Here is an 18,460-nt window from a genome sequence, read left to right as displayed (position 1 = left end):
TATGTAATCATCACATTTGACCACTTTTTGGTATTATAATGAAATTCAGTGTGAAAAAAGAAGAAGTTATAGTGTGTATCCCAGAGTGACAAGAAGTCGTTTAACCGAGAGGGCTTGCAATTGTAATGGGGTCGTCCTGAAGCGTTTATTGATTTCTTCCTACTGGGTCGTATACTTAGGCTTGCAAAAGATTCATCTTGGACTGCAAGCATATGGGCTTCTCTCCTCCACCTACGTATAATGTTGGTTATATCACTATCTTATTTTATGCTTATGTTTATAAAAGCATAATTATAAAGTTGAATTTACATCCTACTTTAAAACGTTGTTAATTATATATATATATATATATATAAACTTATAAAATAACAATATTTAGTATATATTATAGTAAATTAATTTAAATATAATTAGTAAGAAGTTGGATATATAGTAGATTCTAGTCAATATAAATTTAATTTTAATGAAATCATGGATACTAATCAATCTACTAAGTTAATTTTATAAATATTTGTGAAGATAAGACCCTTATAAATCTTGATAATGTCTCATATTTATATATAGTTATAAACTATATACATGTTCATCTAGTGAAACATATCCAACCTGTAACATTCAATTATATTTATTTGGAAAGATATATATGTTTTTATCTTAAATCTTTCATTTATATTTATCTTCTTATCCTCATCCTAAATGTTTCCTTTTGTTTAAAATCAATTTTTTTAATTTTTCCATTTTACAAATTGTTTTGTCATTTCCTTTCTTACAAATTTAATAATATCTTTTTGTGTTGTAGTTTATGATATATATAAATAGACCTGCTTTGACGTACGATTGGGTTCAGTAATCCATACTTATCTCCATAATCCCTTCTCTTCATAGTTTCAACTCTCAACTAATCTGACATCGATCATCCCTTTTCACATTAATAAAAAAATACAGAGAAACTGGTGGAGATAAAAACTATGGAAAACGAGAGAGGGAAGTTGATTTACCTGGCTACGCTTGCTTACCTAGCTAAAAGATATGACGGTATAATATCACATAGTTGCGTTTTAAACTAGACTTGCGTCGTTACACTAGTTGATCCTGATCTAAACCAGTATATCAGGACAATTTTCGATGGTTAATGACCAAACTGGTTTATATGTTTTCATGTGGTCGTCCGGTGAATAGTTATATAATTTGTGGTATAGGAAAACATATTACTTATGTTTACAAATCACATGATTACAAACTTATGTTACGTGGCAGATATGACGAAATCGATGAGAAAAGTATGCGAGTATGAAATAGAGCTAACTGACGTAGAGAGAGAACTACTAGCAATTGGCTACAAAAATGTGATGACGACTAAGAGAGCATCATTGAGAGCATTATCTTCCATTGGAGAAAAGGAAGACTCCAAAGGAAACAAGCAAAACGTGAAATTGATTAATAAAAAACTAGAGATAGTTAAACATGAGTTTTTCAGTGTTTGTAATGACATTTTGTCTCTCATTGATTCTCATCTCATTCCATCAACTACCAATGTTGAGTCAACCGTTTATTACTACGCAATGTGAGTTACATCCCATCATCATAATCAATATCATTATCGTCACCGTCATTGTTTTTTCTTGTTTATTGTGTTTCTTGGTATGTAGGAAAGCAAATTATTTTCGATATATGGCAGAGTTTGGTTCTGATGCTGAACGTCAAGGAGCTGCAGATAATTCTCTCGAGGCATATAAGGTCATCTTTCAGTCTTTTTTATCTCTTATATTTTGTTTGTTGTTAATTAAAGGGCATGTATATACTTGTAGATTGCAATGGAAATGGCAGAGGGGGGTTTATCACCAACGAATTTGGTTAGACTTGGCTTGGCTTTGAACTTCTCGATTTTCAACTATGTGATCCTTAAATCTACTGAAAGGTATGCATGTACTGTATTACTGTACAGACATTTAATAATTGTTTAATGTTTTAGAACGTTAGATAATAAAAGTTTTTAAGTGTTTGAAAATATATACAGTGCGTGTAAGTTGGCTAAAAAGGCTTACGACGAAGCAATCTCTGAACTTGACGGTGCTGACAAACAGTCGTACGAAGATACCACGTTTATAGTAGATATACTTCGAGATAATCTTTCCGTGTGGACAGGAGGTAGTAACATAGAGATAACAGAGTTTTTTTTATGGCCTAGTGGGTTAGCTTTCCTATTGATATACTATTGATACTAATCAATATAGTGAATTTTTACAGAAGTGAACACTGATACCCCGCAAAACAAGGAATAGATCGTGTTTTTGAGACGACGAGGGTAAGCGGTTGGCCGTGGAACTATATCTCCTATAAAATCTAATATTGACTGATAATAAAATAGCTCTGGCTAAAGGCTTTTGTTATGGTTTTAGTTGGGTTCAAAATGTGTAATACTAATTAAATCCATTTCTCTCCTCATTTAAAAGATGTTAAACTAATAATGCATTGTTTTTTTTTTTTTTTTTGAAACACATACTTATATTAAATAGGCCAACCAGATTAGGTGAGTGCCATAACTACAACTGCATCAGACAAGGCTGATTTTGCAAGGTTATCAGCAGCGACATTTCGCAAAGGAGGAATCCATCGGAAGAAAATAAAATCAAAGGAAGCTAAACAAGAGTGGATGTCAGCCACAATGCTATAAAGCTCTGAAATTGGTGAAACAGAGTTCACCGCTTGGACCAGTTGAAGTGAATCCGATTCACAGCAAATGTTAGAAATCTCCATTCTCTTGCATTGGAGGATAGCCTCACGGAGCGCTAAACCTTCTGCAGAGAGAGGGGATCTGACGGAAGACTCCGTTGCAGAGGAAGAGATAGTCCTGTTGAGATAAGAAATAGTCCAGCCGAGTCCAGCTGTCTTCATGTCTTCTTTCCAGGCTGCATCAGATCGGATAATTGCACAATTCATGGGTAGTTTTGGACTTGGTTTTGAGAATTTGGGCAGAGCTTTTGTTTTCCTTTGGCATGCTTCCCATTCCTTAGCGGCCCCAATGGCTCTGGTACCTGTATCTATTGCAGAGATTTCTCTGTTTTCAAAGCAGAGGATGTTCCTGGAAATCCAAAGCTGCCATAAAATCCAAGGTGCTAAACATCCTGTCGAAATACCAATTGGTGGGAGACAGGTTCTAGCGTAATAATGCATTGTTTATTTAATATATTTCTTTGAGAAAAAGAAATTCTGATAAAGGAGAGTCTTTGATAAACAATATGACTAGCCGTTTTAATATCTCTTTCTTCGTCTTAATTCAACCATGTTGTATTCCATCCGAATAAATATAGTCAGCGGTCCATTGATTAATTTAATCGGCGTAGAAATGAAGGATCTTTTTATCGAACATATATATTCCGTATAAATGAAAAGATGTAGTCAGGGACGTGCACGAATCAGATATCCAGATTTTTTAGATGTATTTGGATTTGTTTCCTATGTCAGAAATATTTAATTTTTTATTTGTTTTGTTTTGGAAAAACATGGATATTTAATAAATTGGATATCCAAAAAATAAATAGCTATTTACGGATATATACTTACGGATATCTCAATCGTTTTGATTAATACAAATAATTTTAAAATTTTGATATAAAGTTGTTTTATAAAATATTCGTTTGCATAACATATAAAATAAAAATTAAAAGAAGAAGTAAAACTACATATTTTTAAAAATTTAAATTTGTTAACAATTATAATAAGATAAAACTTAAGAGAAAAGTTAAAATTGTCATATTTGTTCTCTCTTTTTTATGTAATACTTTAATATAAATAATAATGTGAATATAAATTTGTCAAATTAATAATAATTATATAAATATATACATTTAAAACTCTAAATATAATTCAAGATATATATGTATTTATATATTGTCGGAGCGGACATTCGCTTTCCAAAATTTTAATATTTGTGATTTGTTTCGTTTTTAAGAGTTATTAATTTTTATTATCTCTTTTGCTTCAAAAGTTTATACATATCTAAATTTTTTGGATCGAATCGAGATAAATAACAAATCAAATTAAATTTAACGGATAAATACATATTATTAATTACTTGATACATGCAAACTACATCGAAATTAATGAACTTAGCTACCAACATATCTACCAATTTGGATTTAATGGGTTGTCATTGTCACGTGTCACAAGAGCTAATTAAAATAAGATTTAGCTATATAACCATATTATTAGCATTGCTTAATGAAAATGTGGATGGTGCTTGGAATTCTAGTACACAGAAGTGTGGTATAAGATGTATTTTATTCTTTGACAAAATGAGAAGGGACCATTTGTATTCTTAGAGCACCTCCATTGGTTAGAGTCTTTAATGGGTTCTTAAAATTATTTTATTTATTAGTTGTGTACTTTAAATAGTTTAGAACCCTTGATATTGTAATTAGTTTTGAGAAGGTCCAATGGGAGAACCTCTATGAGGTTCTTAATTTATTTTTTTTTAAAGAAATTAAACCAATTGGTAAAATGAAAGTGTTTTAGATTTTACAAGTATTTGAGAAGACAAACAAAAACTAATACACGAGAAAAAAAAGTTTTAAACCATTTGAAACAAAGTGATAAAGAAGAAGCCAAGTTCTTTGTTGTAGTTTGCAAAACTTACCCTCCATATGAGTATGGACCCGACTGATACCAAACCATGATCTCTTGCCTGTTTATGAATTAAACTAAGACATGAGTATGACATCGGCCACCAAGAGAATCAGAAGACCTCAAAATGTGAGCTTACCGAGAAAATACTTTCATAACCATAAAATCTGTCTGAAGAAACCATTCCCAAGCTGCTTTCCCCTGTCTCTCGCCTCTGATCAAAATCTACAAAAGCATATTCTGGAACAGAAGATACAAAAGGAGGAAGTGTGAAACCGGCATGATCAGATCTTGCAGGAGGAGGATTCCTAGCAGAGACACTGCCTCTATCTCCTAAAACATCCTCTCTAAGTCTTAGAACAACCTGAATGAGAGATCTCTCACACTGCTGACTTCACCAGATACCTAAGGATTACAAGAGATTTCGAAGTTGAATATAAAGCAAAAGAAGGAGAAAAGATTTGAACTTTGCTAAAGATCATAATAACCTCAACAAGATCATCGTTATTCCCTTTCGAGATACGGATATCATCAGGAGACTTGAATAACAAACAAACACACAACAAAAGACAATATAAAAACAACACTTTACAAAACAATGATCATGGACACAAATTGCAATGTGAGATTTCCACAGAAACTGAATAAAGGTCGTACCTTTTCAGTTGGAATGTGAGATTCCACGAACACTTTTCTAAGACGCGGCCGGTTAATCTCCTCGTCGTCCGTCTCTGAAACGCCGTCGTTTTGATCGAAAAGGAGATCCTTCTGCGTTTACACAAGCAAACGAGAACTCTTCTTCCTCTCCTGCTTCCTCTTCCTATGGAATCTTCGAGTTTACTCCAAGATCTCTCGAGTTTTCGAATTTCTTCACCCTCTTCTGAAAATCCCAGCTTCTTGGTGAAATCCTCGCTCAACTTCATGGACATCTCCATTAAGCGTTCATCGTCGATGGTTTTCGCCGGCGGCAAAGAAGGAAAAGCAATTAAGGGTTGGTCGAATAGGATTTTGCCACGTAAGGGTTCCTTACCGATCCTAAAAAGCCCAGTTTAAGACGCGGTCCTTTCTTTTTTTTGCCTTTTTCATTTATTTTTTTTCTACTTTTGGTTGAAACTCTCCTTAAGGATCCCCCGATGGAGGTGGTCTTACGTTTTTCAAATTAAGAACGGTAATATTCTAGAAAAAATATAATTTTATTTTTTTCTAGGATATTGATAGATGTAGACTTTTTCATGATGACAAAGAAAAGACTCTTTCTTATACCAAATTTGACGAAGCATTTTTTTGGTTTTTGTCTATTTCACAAGTTGTAAACTTATTGAGAGTCTTCAATTCTTGGTCGCCAGTCTATTAACTTATTTGGATTTATGGAATTTAATTTCAAACCTACACACTGTCGCAACTTTATGTTCACATTTAAGATTACCACGTGCGCCTCGATTTCAGATGCAAAGATTTTCATAAAATTTCTGCCATTTTCTTGTTGCCGTATAAAAAGATTTGATTGTATAGCCTAATGCATATAGTATTATTATGTACTGAGGTAAGTAGGTAACACAACGCATATTGTACAGATTCTACATTCGTATTCCTTTCTATCGAAGATAGAATTAGAGAAGATAAATAAATAAACTGATTCTTGTAAAAACATTTATTTTCTTACTAATAAATAATTGATAATTTGTTGATCAATGTTACATGCAAACTGCAAACCACAAACTTAAAAAAAAAACTGGCTTCAAGTGATGTGACTCAATAGTTTTAAAAGAAAAGTAGAAAACATATTTCAATATAAGCCTCCTGAAGTATATAAATATTAAATTTCTGATGGTTGGCAATAAATCCCCAACCAATACCAGAGAACCAAACACAACACACACCACAATATATTCTACTCAAAATTTTTAGAAGCTTCACAATTTAAACTCTCTTTTTTTTTGTAATGACAGGTTGCTTCAGCTTCTCTGAAGTAATAGAACGGGCTTACAAATACGGGTTCAAAAGATCCGGTTTACGACCCGTAACCATCGACTTGAAAGACGGAACCGTGGTCCATTTCTGGGTATCCAAGACCCGAGACGAATCCAAACCCAACCTCCTCCTCATCCACGGGCTCGGAGCTTCTGCCATCTGGCAATGGTACGACGTCGCACGACGCCTCTCTCCTCATTTCAACCTCTTCATCCCCGACCTCGTTTTCTTCGGCGGATCCTCCACGACCCGACCCGAAAGATCCGACGTTTTCCAGGCCCAGACGCTTATGCGGGCCTTAGAGGCCCAGTCCGTGAAACGTTTCAGCCTCGTCGGCCTTAGCTACGGCGGGTTCGTCGGTTACCGAATGGCGTCGATGTACGGAGACGCCGTGGAGAAGGTGGTGATATGCTGCGCCGCCGTGTGCGTGGAAGAGAAGGACATGAGGGACGGCGTTTTCTCCGTGTCGGATCTTGATGAAGCTTCCAAGATTCTCGTGCCGGAGTCTGTGAAGAAGCTACGGGAACTTATCGGTTACATCTTCTACAAGCCGGCGTTGGCGAGACTGGTTCCTCCTTGTCTGCTCCATGATTTCATCGAACATGTGAGCTACTTTCTTCTTTTAGCTTGTTCATCCAATGATATCGCGACATGTGTTTACCTGTCTTAATGCATTTTAGCTTCCTCTAAACAAATATAGATCAGAAAAAGGTGAGAAAAAAAGTTTTTAAAATGATGAAAATCTAGCAAATGGGAAAAATAGTTTTTAATAAGTGAAAAGAAATATTTGAAAGATTCTAACTGTTTGTAGATAAGATATTAAATTGTCCACTCGAAGTTCTAGAGAGACCTTCTCTAGCTGGAATTTTTTTTCTGTTTAATTTCACTTTTCGGTTTTTAATTTTATTCACTTTTTAAACATGGCAGTTCATTGGTTTTTTTTTTTTTTGATCCACGTATGGTGGTACTTCATTGTGGTACTTGTTATGGCAGTTCTTTTGCAGAGTACTTGTTCTACCGACACAACAAGAGCATGTTATTAATTCTATCCACTATATTTTGTCAAAAATTTCTAGTAGATTATACATATATATTTAAGTATGTATACATCCATATTATTTACTAGATTTCATTTATAATGCAATTTTCAGACCTTTTTATTGACATTTGTTTGGTACTTTATTGTGTACTTCTTATGGCAGTTCTTTTGTAACTCTGCGCACAACAAGAACAACTTATTCTTTTTGTTTTACCTTTTATATTTACTGAAAAGTTTATTAATTTGTATAAAAATGTACATGAAACAAAAACAGGCATTGACCAGAGATAATTTAAAAGAAAAGAGGGAGATGGTCAAAGACATACCAAAAGATAGAATAGTCTCAGAGATTCCAAAACTCACACAGGTTCATCCCTCTTCTTGAAATTCCTCGTTAATCACTCTCACTAATCGTAATTAATAATTTTTAAATTATGAATGCAGCCAACTTTGATTATATGGGGAGAGCATGATCACGTGTTTCCACTGGAGATGGGATACAGACTTAAGAAGCACTTAGGAGATAATGGGAAGCTTGTTGTCATCAAAAGAACTGGTCATATCTTTAATTTTGAAAAACCTAAAACTTATGTTAAACATCTGAAGTCTTTTCTTATGCAGACTAAACAACCGGTTCCTGTCTCTAACGGATCTGTTAAGTCTTAAACATATGTATTATTTTCATATCTTGTAACGATTATTAACGCATGTAGCAGCTAGTGTTTTTCTATTAGATGTAGAAAGTGTTTGATTCCTAAACCGAACATTTATCTGGTATTTAATTTCGTATTACGATAATTTACGCTCACTTTTTATGAGATTTAGTTAGTTGGCCATAAGAAAAAGTTTCCACAAGTGTGCTTATTTTCTATAATCAAAATAATAATATTTCCTTTGTTATTTTCACTGTTTTCTTGTTTTTTTTGAACAAACTGTTTCTTGCTTTTGAAATGAGATGATTGTAAATGTTGGAAGAAGAAGGTGGATGTACCAAAGAGAAGGACAATAATTGCAGAGACGAAGCTCTGCAAGTAATAAAAGCCCTCTTGTGATGGTGAATTAATATTTGCCTCCAGAACAAAGCTAACAAGAATGGATCTTGCTGCTGAAAGAAGAGGCATATCTTTCTTCCTTATGCATAACAAAGCTCATAATCCAATAAAAATATTAAACGAGAACATAGAACTATTGACGTTGGATCATAAACTCTTGTGATTGATTGTATAAGATGTTTGCGTAGCATTTGGTATTATATAGAGGCGGTCTCTAGCTTCTTGCTTCGAAAACCCTAGTTTACGTAGTAGGTTATAAAACATACTTCTTTTCTGAAAGCCTCATGGGCCTATATTTAGGCCTTTTATAAAAGCCTTGTAAAATTGTAAGCCTACTGATGTCGAATGCATATGGAATGATTGATTTTTTTTCAGTTATATTATATGGTATTGGTTCGACAGGAAGCCGGATTCCGGGTTTAAACGGTTTTTTTTTTTGGATTTTACCAAATTTTTAAATAGTGGATTTTGCCAAAAACTCAAACCGGATTATATATTGGGTCACCAGATTTACCGGTTCGACCACGGATCCGGTCGGATTTCAAAACACTATTTATACCATATGGAAGGAAATGTATAAAAAATGTATCAAAGAAAAATAGAGTATCAAATAGATCAGTTATTCATTATTCCAAGAAAATATCTTCAAGACTAAATTATTAATCAAATTTCTATTTTGTTTTTTTATATGATAAGATGTCATCTGGTTTGTCAAACTAAACTCCTAACATTTTGAGACTGCAAACATACCAAGAATCAGAACAAACTGAGCCGGACCCAAACAAGGATCACATAAGCTGAATCTATCATCTATTTAAACCGGACAACAATGCAAGATATGTCATCTTTACTGTTTCTTTTCAATGCTTCAACAACTAGTTGTTTAGCCGCTTTCTTTGGATCTTTAAAGTTCAAAGCTATGTCAACTGCTTCTTGGTTTGACATCACCTTTGAAATACCGTCACTAGCCAGAATAAGAATCTCTGTGTGACTATCGATTTTGACATCCTTAATGTCAGGCTCTCTATTCATAAACGCTTTGAGGTCCTTATCACCAAAGGTACGAGACACAGCTAATATACCATTCACTCGAGCAACATCACCTGCTCAAACTCACAAACATGAGAATTATCATCACTATTATTTAATAATAGCTATAATATAGTAATCAAAATATAAAAATTAAAGATTAACCTGGCCTGTTGGTTACAAATCCACCTTTACTCTCGATCATACTCCTTTCAGCATCAGTATTAGGATCATGATCAACACTTATCTGCGTTGCTTTACCTCTACGAGACACAATGGCTCTTGAGTCACCCACATTAGCTATCCACAGAACTTTTCCATTTATCAAAATAGCAGTCACTGCGGTTGAACCACCACTCCATAAATCCGAACTAGTATCAGACAAAATCGCTTTGTCTGTATTCTCATAAGCTTTTGCAATCGTTCTTCGAGGATCAACCAAGAACTCTCCCTAGAAAACGTTAACACAATGTAACTAATAATGATATCACAAAAGTAAACAACAATCTTTTGTGAACTTACATCTTTAAGGATGTTGGAGAAGAGATGTTTCTGCAAATATGCAGCTACTTGATCACCTTTATGACCATCAAAGATTGCAAATAAACCCAGTTCATTGCCTTCGACGTTGATGAGCTTAGCAACATGATAATCCTCCATTGGATGCTTAGCTTTCCCCTTCATTAAACTATATCCAAACTTGATTTCTCCATCGGGTTTTCCTTTACCAGAACGAGATTTTTGTCCTAGTACAATCTAGCATTAAGATGACGTAATCAGACAGAACATAATCATGTTCCACCAGTTTGCCCGTACAAAAAGATTCGTATAAGCAAATATAAAATTTCGAAAAATAACACTTCAAGGTAACGATTAATTACTAGTAGATAAAAAAACAGAAAAGAGGACTTTGCTTGTTTACTTGTGTATCAGAACGAGAGCAGCAGATCCTTTTCATCAGGAACCTAAAGAGGAGGAAGATAAAGCAAGATCGAGGAAAGAAATGAGTGTAACCAAACTCTCTTTAATTTGCAACCTGAAAAGATGAAGAAGCCTTCGCTCTACTTCGATAATGTCGTTTTCTTTATATCCACTTAAAATAACTCAATCTGGTTATTCTGTAAATTAAACTCATATGATATGTTTATTTTATAACTCTTTTTGCATGGTTTTTTTTATTTTTGGAAAAATATATAAATATTTCCACAAAAGGAAGTATATAGTCTATTCTTTTTCTTTTGATTTTATTTCCATTTATTTTCTGTATTGATAACTATGCAATAATTACAATTTGACAAATTAAGCTTATGTGTGTGTTGTGTGTCAAATTATGACAACTTATAATGAGACTTACATGTAATCTAGATAAACAAATGGTATCTACAACATATATATATCTCTATGGATTAGTTGTTTACTATTTTTAGAGCACAGAAGAAATTTCAAGCTCTCAACATGAAATGACTAAGACTAAAAGAAAGAGTAGAAAAAAGTGAACTTAAAATGTTATTTCTGTTCTTTAAAACAATGATAGATGTCAATTTGTATATAACTTTATATTATTTTTTTATTTTTAAGTACACCACAAAATAATAAAAATCTTAAATTGACTAGATGTTCTTGCTTTTTTTTTCCCCCTTCTGAAGTTACATTTGAATATTGAAGATAATCAGTCAAGATACATACACTAGCCCCAACTCGAAAACATAGGGGAGTGAACCCAAAGATGTTCTTACTCTTTTGTGGTTTATTTCTAGCAGATTTGTTTCTTATATATCACATATATTCTTTACCTTTCCGGGAAAACTATTTTTATACAATATTTTTTGAGATCATATATAAGTTACACAATAGAACATTTCTGATTATACAATTGATACTAAGTTATGGACCTATGGTACTAATGGACTTACAACCTTTATTAACATTTTCATTTCTAGATATGGGCCTTAAATGGATAAAGCCCATTTACACAACTAGATTCTAGCTAAACCAGACCTTTTCGTCAGTCATCGACCACCACGAACATCGCCGCAGAGAGAGAGAAAGCGAGAGACGAAAAAACATGAGGTTGATAGTGCACAACATGTTGACTTGCAACATCAAGGGAGTGATCAACAAGTTCCCTCTCCGGATCGAAGCCGAGAAGGTGATCAAGAAGGAGGTCGATTTCAACCCTGACTTTCTCAGACACATGTTGGCCAAGATCGAGTGGAAGGCTCTTGTGGACGGTGCACGTTCCATGGGGTACACCGAGCTTCCTGATCACGCACCGGCGCTAGAATCCGACGAACCGTTCCTCAGGAAGTTTCACCACGCGTTGCTCGAGCTTAATCTCGAGGAAGGATCCCTCGTATGCCAAGAAAGTGGTAGAAAGTTTCCAGTCGAGAAAAGAGTCCCAAACATGCTTCTCCACGAGGACGAAGTTTGAAAAGTAGAATTAAACTATTATTGCATTGTGTTAATGGATAAATGCTCTTGAAAATCTATATCTTCTTGTCATTCTACTTTAAGCACCATCTTCATACATTCCTAGCCAAAGTAACTTACTGAATCTTATAGCTAAAGCACTATCTTCATACCGGTTTGCTTTCTCCGGTAACCGGTACAATGCACAACAGACTCAGACTCTGAGCATTCAAAGAAGGAAGAGTAAACGCATGGTGGTTTGGTTCAAGAAACAAGCCACCGGAAGAAGTCACATTTGGATAATGAAGAATGAAAAATTCATAGACGAGAGCCTAATTGAGTGGTTATTCGACCGGTTGTCTCGGTATGGGGGCCTCTGTGGTTTTATTTAATTCCTTATTAAACCGGTATGCTGACGTCAGCAAATCCGCGTATGGGGTATAAATACCGGACGTGACGTTACTTTATTTTCTGTTACATCTCAATCTCACACGAGAAAGAGAGAGGAGAAAGGGCGGGAGAAAAGCGATTTCGAAATGCAGAAGCTAGGGTTTCCGGCGATGAAGAGCTTGGATCAGATGCGATCGGCGGGGAGGAACCTCGCCTTCTCCTCGCGTCAACAACCTCACGATTCCGTCTCTTCCGGAAACTTCTCGAATCTCAAGTCTACGGCAGGTTCGGCTCGATTCGACGATTTCGTTCCGATAGTTTCTCTCGTTTTGACGATTCGCGATGTCTCCGTTTCTGTTTTTGCAGAGAAACTGGTGAAGGAGCAGGCATCGATGAAATCCGATCTCGAATTGGCGGTATTTCGAATGCTATCCTGTTTTCTTCTTACGTTCTGCGTCTTTTACAAACTTTAGAGTTTGATCGATGTGATTAAGAGGTATGTATGGTGGTGTTGATACGATTGTGCGTTTCTAGTTCGTAGTTTTGAGCCGATGTGAGCAGGAAGACGTAGATCTCTCTTATCCGAGAGAACATCTTGCATAGGGATTGATAGATTCGAATAATTTCTATATTTCTCCAGAAATGCATCTGAACGGAATTTGATATGATATATTGCGAGAAATGTATTTGATTTGACTTTGATAGATACTATTTTTCTTTGAATCCAGAACTCTAAGCTGAGAAAGTCGATGGATCATATACTTGCTTTAGAGGAGAAGCTGCAGAACGCTTTCAACGAGAATGCTAAGCTCAGGGTAATGCAAAAGGAGGATGAAAAGCTTTGGAGAGGGATGGAGTCCAAGTTTTCTTCGACGAAGACTCTCTGTGATCAGCTTACTGAGACTCTGCAACACTTGGCTTCCCAGGTTCAAGAAGGTAATAAATGATAGATGCACATTGCGAGTTGAACTCTTGAAAGTACTTATGGTTTGTTGCTTTATCTGTTTTTCCAAATTGTTTCAACAGCTGAGAAGGATAAAGAGCTTTTTGAGTCCAAGTTCTCTACTAGTGCGGAAGTAATTGACTCTTTAAAGCAGCAAATGGAAGACCTGTCTTCAAGATTGGGCGCTGCTGAAGAAAACATCAAAAGCCGTAAGTTGTTGGTTTGTTTTAAACATGTGTTGTTGATTTGTTTCACGGGAAAACCTTTTAGTTCGCAAATGATTGAGTTGCTATAACATGGTTTACCAAAATTTCTCTATGGTTCTTTTGTTGAAGATTTTTATACATAGTAGTAACACTGAAGTTAAACATGCAGGGGAGAAGGAACTAGAGGAGCTCAAACTTGAGAAAGAGCAGACAGAGAACTCTTATCTGAATGAACAGTGTAGAACCGCCAATCTCTTAAAGGAGAAAGGTGAATTTCATATTCTTTTAGCTTCACAAACCACAATGTCACATGCATTATATCACATGTTTAATCTGGTTTGATAACTTAAACATGTACGCACACTCCAAGTAGGTCGAAAAAACTCAATGCCTGAAGTGTGTTCACTATTTAAATGGAAATAGGATAGCGAGTTCTTATTTAAAGGAACGCACACTTCTGTGATGAAAAGTCTCGGTATGTATTGGATCTTGACTACACCTCTCTGAGCGTGTTGTATACTTGTATATTAACTTGATCACAAGATTTTTTCTAGATTACGGGATAAGAATTGTATTTAATGTTGCAAGAAAGATATACACTACATACAGGAAGCTAGAATTCTCTTCTTTTTTTGGACGTGCCACAGCTACATGATAGTATTGGTATTTGAATTAAAGATTCTTGTCTTTCTTCTTTGTGGCAGATGCTACGATAGTGAACTCTGAAGCAGCTATAGCTGAAGCGAAACTCGACATTGAGAATTTAAACCTCCAACTTGAGAAGGTGCTTGTTGCGTTAACATCAAAGGAAGATGAGGCCAAATACCTTGTTGGAGTCAAGGAGAAGCTAGAACGAGACAAGATGGATATTCAGCTTAGTGCTGATAATCTATCTGAGAAACTGATCAACTCAGACCAGGAGGTCAAGAAGCTCGAGGGATTTGTACACTCTTTGGCAACCGAATTGGCTGAATTGAACAAGAAGAACTTGGCCTTCGTGGAGAACTTTGATAAGCTAAATGGTTTATATGGCACTCACCTTATGTTGCTCCAGAAGGATAGAGATATTGCTTCTGATCGTGCTCAAAGATTATATAATCAACTCCAAGGAGAGTTCTCGACTGTAACCGTCCAAAAAGAAGCTCTGCAGTCATCAGCCAACGAGTTGTATGCACAAAAAGAGGAACTGAAGAAAGCTAAAGAGTCACTGGTCTCTCAACTTGGCGAGGAACGCTGCTCCGCAAAGCAGGCAATTGAAAAACTAGAGTCTGAAGCAAAATGTCTGGTTTCAACAAATTCTGAGACAGAAGCAGTATTATCGGAGCTGAAAGAGGAATTAGTAGCATTGTCTGAAAATCTGAGGGCCTCAGAGAATAAGACGGTAGATATATCTTCCATCTCTTTGTGCAGTCTCTATCAAATTATCAACGCATAGTCTAAATGCTTAAATCTTTTCATGTATCTCGCAGCAAGAATTGTTGTTAAAGCTTTCGACATCAGAGACTGAAAGCAAAGAGAACTATGAGAAGCTGCAGGCTGATGCACAGAGAAAGGCTGAAGAAATTGAGATTTTGCAGAAGGAGAGCGAGAGCAATCAGCTGCGTGTGGAATCATTCTTGAAAGAGGTGAACCAGCTCCAAAGCGTTATTGAAGAGAAAGAGCTTCTTATCAATCAATGCAAGGAAAATGAGAAGAAGCTGGACCAGAAAACAACAGAGGTTTGCGAAGATGTCTATTGGTTAACACTTTATGAGTATTATCCACCTTTTAGTACTCATCGAATATGAGCTCCATTGCAGGACAAGGAGCTACTGGCAGCTGCTGAAACTAAGCTTCTAGAGGCGAAGAAGCAATATGATCTTATGCTGGAAAATAAACAGATGGAATTATCTAGGCACTTGAAGGAGTTATCTCAGAGGAATGACCAGGTATATCTGGATCACTTTCTCTATATATATGCTTGAATCGTATGCAGAGGATTTACTTAGAGCCCTTAATTGAATCCAAATATATTACACCCAAACAATTGACGTATAAGCTACTCTGATGCCGTTTAGGCGATTAATGAAATCCGGAGGAAATATGATGAGGAGAAACATGAGATTATTAAAGCTGAAAAGGAAAAGGTATATGCTGACAATCTTTTATTGCAATCGACAGAGCAATTATTGATCATGGTTTTGAGGTGCTTTTGGTTCTGATTCAGGTTGAGAAGGTTATCAGAGAGCTATCCACTAAATATGATAAAGAAATTTCTGACTGTAAAGCCGAATCAAAGCACCAATTGCTGACCATTCAAGAGGATCATGCTTCTCTGGTATAGTAATCTTCACTTAAACCTGATATTTCTGAACATCAGCAAGCATAAATAAGAATATACATGTGTTTAGTAGCAGAAGATGCACATATAAGAACCAAAGTCCCTTTTCTCTTGCCTCTCTGTTTGTAAATTTGATACTGAGCAGGTTTTCAAATAGCAGACAATCTGATAAACCTTCATGTTCTGCAGATATTCACTATTCGCGAGGAACATGGAAATAAGGAGTTCAACCTCAAAGCCAAGCACGATGAGGAACTGAGACAAGCTCAGATTCAGGCCGAAACTGAATTGAAAGAGGTACCAACTGACACAATTTGATAGTTTCGTAGGAATATGGAGACTCTGGTATTTAAGTGATTTAATGCTATCATGCAGAGGATAACAACAATCAGGAACGAGCATGATGCTCAACTGAAAGCATTTAAGTGTCAGTACGAAGATGATTGCAAGAAGCTGCAAGACGAGTTAGATCTTCAGAGATCAAAAGTTAGTGTTTATCAGATTCATTATAGGATGCACCTTTTAAGGTTAAAACGTACTGACGTAGATGAATTATCGTTGCAGGAAGAGAGGCAAAGAGCTTTGTTGCAGATGCAGTGGAGGGTGATGAGTGACAAAGCTCCAGAAGAGCAAGAAGTGAGCTCTAGGAAGGTTAGACCACAAATCATTTTGATCCACTGAAATAATACTTTACCTTTGAAAAAAACACAAACATTTACTAATTTCGAGTACTTAATTATCATCTTGCAGGAATACTCAGTCTCATCTGTCAAAGTGAGAGGCTCTCGTCCTCCTATTAGCAGAAAAAGCCAGCATACAACAGTGATGCTTGATGAAGATGAACAGGTAGGAAATAAAACACCATATTTTTTGTACCTTGTTTCTGCTTTTGTCAAAGTCTGCACGTATAATGTATACAATCCTCTCTCATGGATGAAATGCAGGATTCTCCTTTTGTAAAGGAAGCAGAAACACCTGGGACAAAGATGCTAAAGAAAGTTGAAAATACAAATACAAGAATAATAATGAGCAGCCAAAAGCAACATAGCAAGGTAAAAACATTGATAACTACATTTGACATCAGCTCCAACCTCATCATCTGTTTTTCTCTGGGTTCAACTTGGCAGGTTACTCGTCGTGAACATGAAGCTGAAGCGAAGGATGGGAGGACCACTAAGCGAAGGAAAACAAAAGGCACAGTCATGTTTGAGGTAACCTATTCTGCGCAGCCAGTTACCCTCAGATATTCAGATATATTTCAACAGCCATCTTCTTTGAGTTGAGATTCACCTTTTGTTATGGCTACAGGAGCCACAGAGGCGAACGACCCGGTTTACACCAAGAGCTAAGACCACCCCAAGAAGTATCGCTAAGGTAAAAGATAGATCCGCTAAATATTTGGAAATGTATAAATACCACCCAAAATAAACTAGTGCTGAAGCAGGGTTGGTTAACTATCACTCAAGTAAACTAGTCTCTTGCTTTCTATTGACTGCCCTTTCAGTACTAGAACATATATTTCAAGAGTTGAAGAAGAGAACATTAATATGAGTGGTAATTGTTAAGGCTAGGTTTGTACAGTGAAACAATTTAACGCAGTGAATGTCTTGGACATGTGCAGGTGGCAGCCATAAGCAGCCATCCACCACGGTCTGCAAACATTGGAGATCTGTTTTCAGAAGGCTCTCTCAACCCTTACGCTGATGATCCATATGCATTTGACTGAGTTTGAATCTACGCAACAAAGCTCGGACCATTAAAATCGTGTCCCCTCATACTACTCTTAAACTCTTCTTTGCTACACTATGACGAAGTTAAATAAATGCTGCTCCTCACACCCTTTGTACAGACAAACGTGTGTTTTACTTTTACCTATTGCATCAAACTTTCTCATTTGTTAAATTGGGTGTGTGCAAGGTTGTGAATGTTGAAGAACTTGTCACTAGTTTCCGAAATACAAAACCGTATCTTTGATAGTTACTCTTCTACGTTCCCAAAAACAAACGCAGCTAACTTTTTGTTGAATTTGAGCAGTTCACGCTATAAAAAGCAATCGAAATCTTATCAAGCAATCTCTTTATGTTTCCTTTGGAGGGAATTCTTGTTTGAAGATCTGCACTAGTTTTATCTTCTAAGCGGCAACAGTCATGCGTTATGATTCACAATTCACAAACTATGGTTGTTTTGATCATTAATCTGGAATTTCGTCAGAGGAGTTTATGGTATGAGTTTGTAAATGTTAAACATTTTTAAGCTAGGAGAAGAATTAAGCAAAATGATTTCCCAATAACCAAGCCACAATTATTTACCGCCAATACTATAATGACAGATTATGTTTTTCAACGTAGCTACATTTTCAAAACCTTATTACATCACACCACTAATCTTCGTCTGGTGTTTATACGTCAGGTTGCATCTTGGTATTGTTCCCCCTCCCCCCAACCTGTTAACAATATATGGCTTCTTCTTCTCCAGTTT

The 18,460-nt window shown here is 35.8% G+C and overlaps 5 protein-coding genes and 1 long non-coding RNA gene across 8 annotated transcripts; 4 read left to right on the top strand and 2 right to left on the bottom strand.

Annotated features, from left to right (window-relative positions):
* The first annotated feature begins 411 nt into the window (after positions 1-411).
* Positions 412-3,240, top strand: LOC106357383 (14-3-3-like protein GF14 epsilon). Its single transcript, XM_048736377.1, has 5 exons — positions 412-1,035; positions 1,258-1,564; positions 1,650-1,737; positions 1,809-1,918; positions 2,018-3,240. Exons 1-5 carry the CDS (start codon positions 969-971, stop codon positions 2,217-2,219), a joined length of 774 nt encoding a protein of 257 aa, XP_048592334.1. The 5' UTR covers positions 412-968; the 3' UTR covers positions 2,220-3,240.
* On the bottom strand, positions 2,457-5,772 carry LOC125576389. Of its 2 annotated transcripts, XR_007314759.1 has the most exons (4): positions 5,281-5,772; positions 5,112-5,162; positions 4,763-5,028; positions 2,457-4,684 (listed from the first exon to the last, which is right to left on the bottom strand). It is a non-coding gene; the product is annotated as an uncharacterized LOC125576389 (long non-coding RNA). The 2 variants fall into 2 exon arrangements; XR_007314758.1 differs by lacking the exon at positions 5,112-5,162 and having other exon boundaries at positions 5,281-5,753.
* Positions 5,773-6,387: 615 nt separating this feature from the next.
* LOC106354709 (uncharacterized hydrolase YugF) lies at positions 6,388-8,441 on the top strand. Its single transcript, XM_013794713.3, has 3 exons — positions 6,388-7,198; positions 7,908-8,000; positions 8,078-8,441. Exons 1-3 carry the CDS (start codon positions 6,566-6,568, stop codon positions 8,297-8,299), a joined length of 948 nt encoding a protein of 315 aa, XP_013650167.2. The 5' UTR covers positions 6,388-6,565; the 3' UTR covers positions 8,300-8,441.
* An 850-nt stretch (positions 8,442-9,291) lies between these two features.
* Positions 9,292-11,064, bottom strand: LOC106357384 (probable protein phosphatase 2C 17). The gene is made up of 4 exons (XM_048736376.1): positions 10,637-11,064; positions 10,237-10,470; positions 9,880-10,165; positions 9,292-9,788 (listed from the first exon to the last, which is right to left on the bottom strand). The coding sequence occupies exons 1-4, from the start codon at positions 10,670-10,672 to the stop codon at positions 9,496-9,498; spliced, it is 849 nt and encodes a 282-aa protein (XP_048592333.1). The 5' UTR covers positions 10,673-11,064; the 3' UTR covers positions 9,292-9,495.
* Positions 11,065-11,525: 461 nt separating this feature from the next.
* Positions 11,526-12,241, top strand: LOC106357385 (multifunctional methyltransferase subunit TRM112 homolog B). Its single transcript, XM_013797061.3, has one exon. The coding sequence runs from the start codon at positions 11,780-11,782 to the stop codon at positions 12,143-12,145; it is 366 nt and encodes a 121-aa protein (XP_013652515.2). The 5' UTR covers positions 11,526-11,779; the 3' UTR covers positions 12,146-12,241.
* Positions 12,242-12,436: 195 nt separating this feature from the next.
* On the top strand, positions 12,437-17,964 carry LOC106354710 (synaptonemal complex protein 1-like). 2 transcript variants are annotated; one of them, XM_013794714.3, is made up of 18 exons: positions 12,437-12,798; positions 12,880-12,929; positions 13,242-13,449; positions 13,540-13,665; positions 13,832-13,930; positions 14,367-15,043; positions 15,132-15,380; positions 15,462-15,590; positions 15,720-15,788; positions 15,869-15,979; positions 16,172-16,279; positions 16,358-16,468; positions 16,547-16,633; positions 16,733-16,828; positions 16,927-17,034; positions 17,110-17,193; positions 17,291-17,356; positions 17,604-17,964. In XM_013794714.3, the coding sequence occupies exons 1-18, from the start codon at positions 12,660-12,662 to the stop codon at positions 17,706-17,708; spliced, it is 2,622 nt and encodes an 873-aa protein (XP_013650168.2). In that variant the 5' UTR covers positions 12,437-12,659; the 3' UTR covers positions 17,709-17,964. The 2 variants fall into 2 exon arrangements, with proteins under 2 accessions (XP_013650168.2, XP_048592332.1); XM_048736375.1 differs by having other exon boundaries at positions 12,880-13,009.
* The last annotated feature ends 496 nt before the right edge of the window (positions 17,965-18,460 follow it).

Source organism: Brassica napus, chromosome A7 (genome assembly GCF_020379485.1).
Source record: "Brassica napus cultivar Da-Ae chromosome A7, Da-Ae, whole genome shotgun sequence".
Taxonomy (NCBI): domain Eukaryota; kingdom Viridiplantae; phylum Streptophyta; class Magnoliopsida; order Brassicales; family Brassicaceae; genus Brassica; species Brassica napus.
The sequence above is the reverse complement of the archived record's forward strand: the minus strand, read 5'-3'. Positions and strand labels throughout refer to the sequence as shown.

What these genes read in the sequence shown, in the direction of transcription:
- LOC106357383 (XM_048736377.1), top strand. Translation starts at nt 969, where the DNA reads ATGGAAAACGAGAGAGGGAAGTTGATTTACCTGGCTACGCTTGCTTAC. An exon ending in CCTAGCTAAAAGATATGACG is followed by an intron (nt 1,036 to 1,257) that starts GTATAATATCAC and finishes GTTACGTGGCAG; the next exon opens with ATATGACGAAATCGATGAGA. An exon ending in ATCCTTAAATCTACTGAAAG is followed by an intron (nt 1,919 to 2,017) that starts GTATGCATGTAC and finishes AAATATATACAG; the next exon opens with TGCGTGTAAGTTGGCTAAAA.
- LOC106354709 (XM_013794713.3), top strand. Translation starts at nt 6,566, where the DNA reads ATGACAGGTTGCTTCAGCTTCTCTGAAGTAATAGAACGGGCTTACAAA. An exon ending in TCCATGATTTCATCGAACAT is followed by an intron (nt 7,199 to 7,907) that starts GTGAGCTACTTT and finishes AAACAAAAACAG; the next exon opens with GCATTGACCAGAGATAATTT. An exon ending in AGATTCCAAAACTCACACAG is followed by an intron (nt 8,001 to 8,077) that starts GTTCATCCCTCT and finishes TTATGAATGCAG; the next exon opens with CCAACTTTGATTATATGGGG.
- LOC106357384 (XM_048736376.1), bottom strand. Translation starts at nt 10,672, where the DNA reads ATGAAAAGGATCTGCTGCTCTCGTTCTGATACACAA. An exon ending in GCTCTCGTTCTGATACACAA is followed by an intron (nt 10,471 to 10,636) that starts GTAAACAAGCAA and finishes TCTTAATGCTAG; the next exon opens with ATTGTACTAGGACAAAAATC. An exon ending in TCTCCAACATCCTTAAAGAT is followed by an intron (nt 10,166 to 10,236) that starts GTAAGTTCACAA and finishes AACGTTTTCTAG; the next exon opens with GGAGAGTTCTTGGTTGATCC.
- LOC106357385 (XM_013797061.3), top strand. Translation starts at nt 11,780, where the DNA reads ATGAGGTTGATAGTGCACAACATGTTGACTTGCAACATCAAGGGAGTG.
- LOC106354710 (XM_013794714.3), top strand. Translation starts at nt 12,660, where the DNA reads ATGCAGAAGCTAGGGTTTCCGGCGATGAAGAGCTTGGATCAGATGCGA. An exon ending in TATCTCAGAGGAATGACCAG is followed by an intron (nt 15,591 to 15,719) that starts GTATATCTGGAT and finishes GATGCCGTTTAG; the next exon opens with GCGATTAATGAAATCCGGAG. An exon ending in TTAAAGCTGAAAAGGAAAAG is followed by an intron (nt 15,789 to 15,868) that starts GTATATGCTGAC and finishes GTTCTGATTCAG; the next exon opens with GTTGAGAAGGTTATCAGAGA.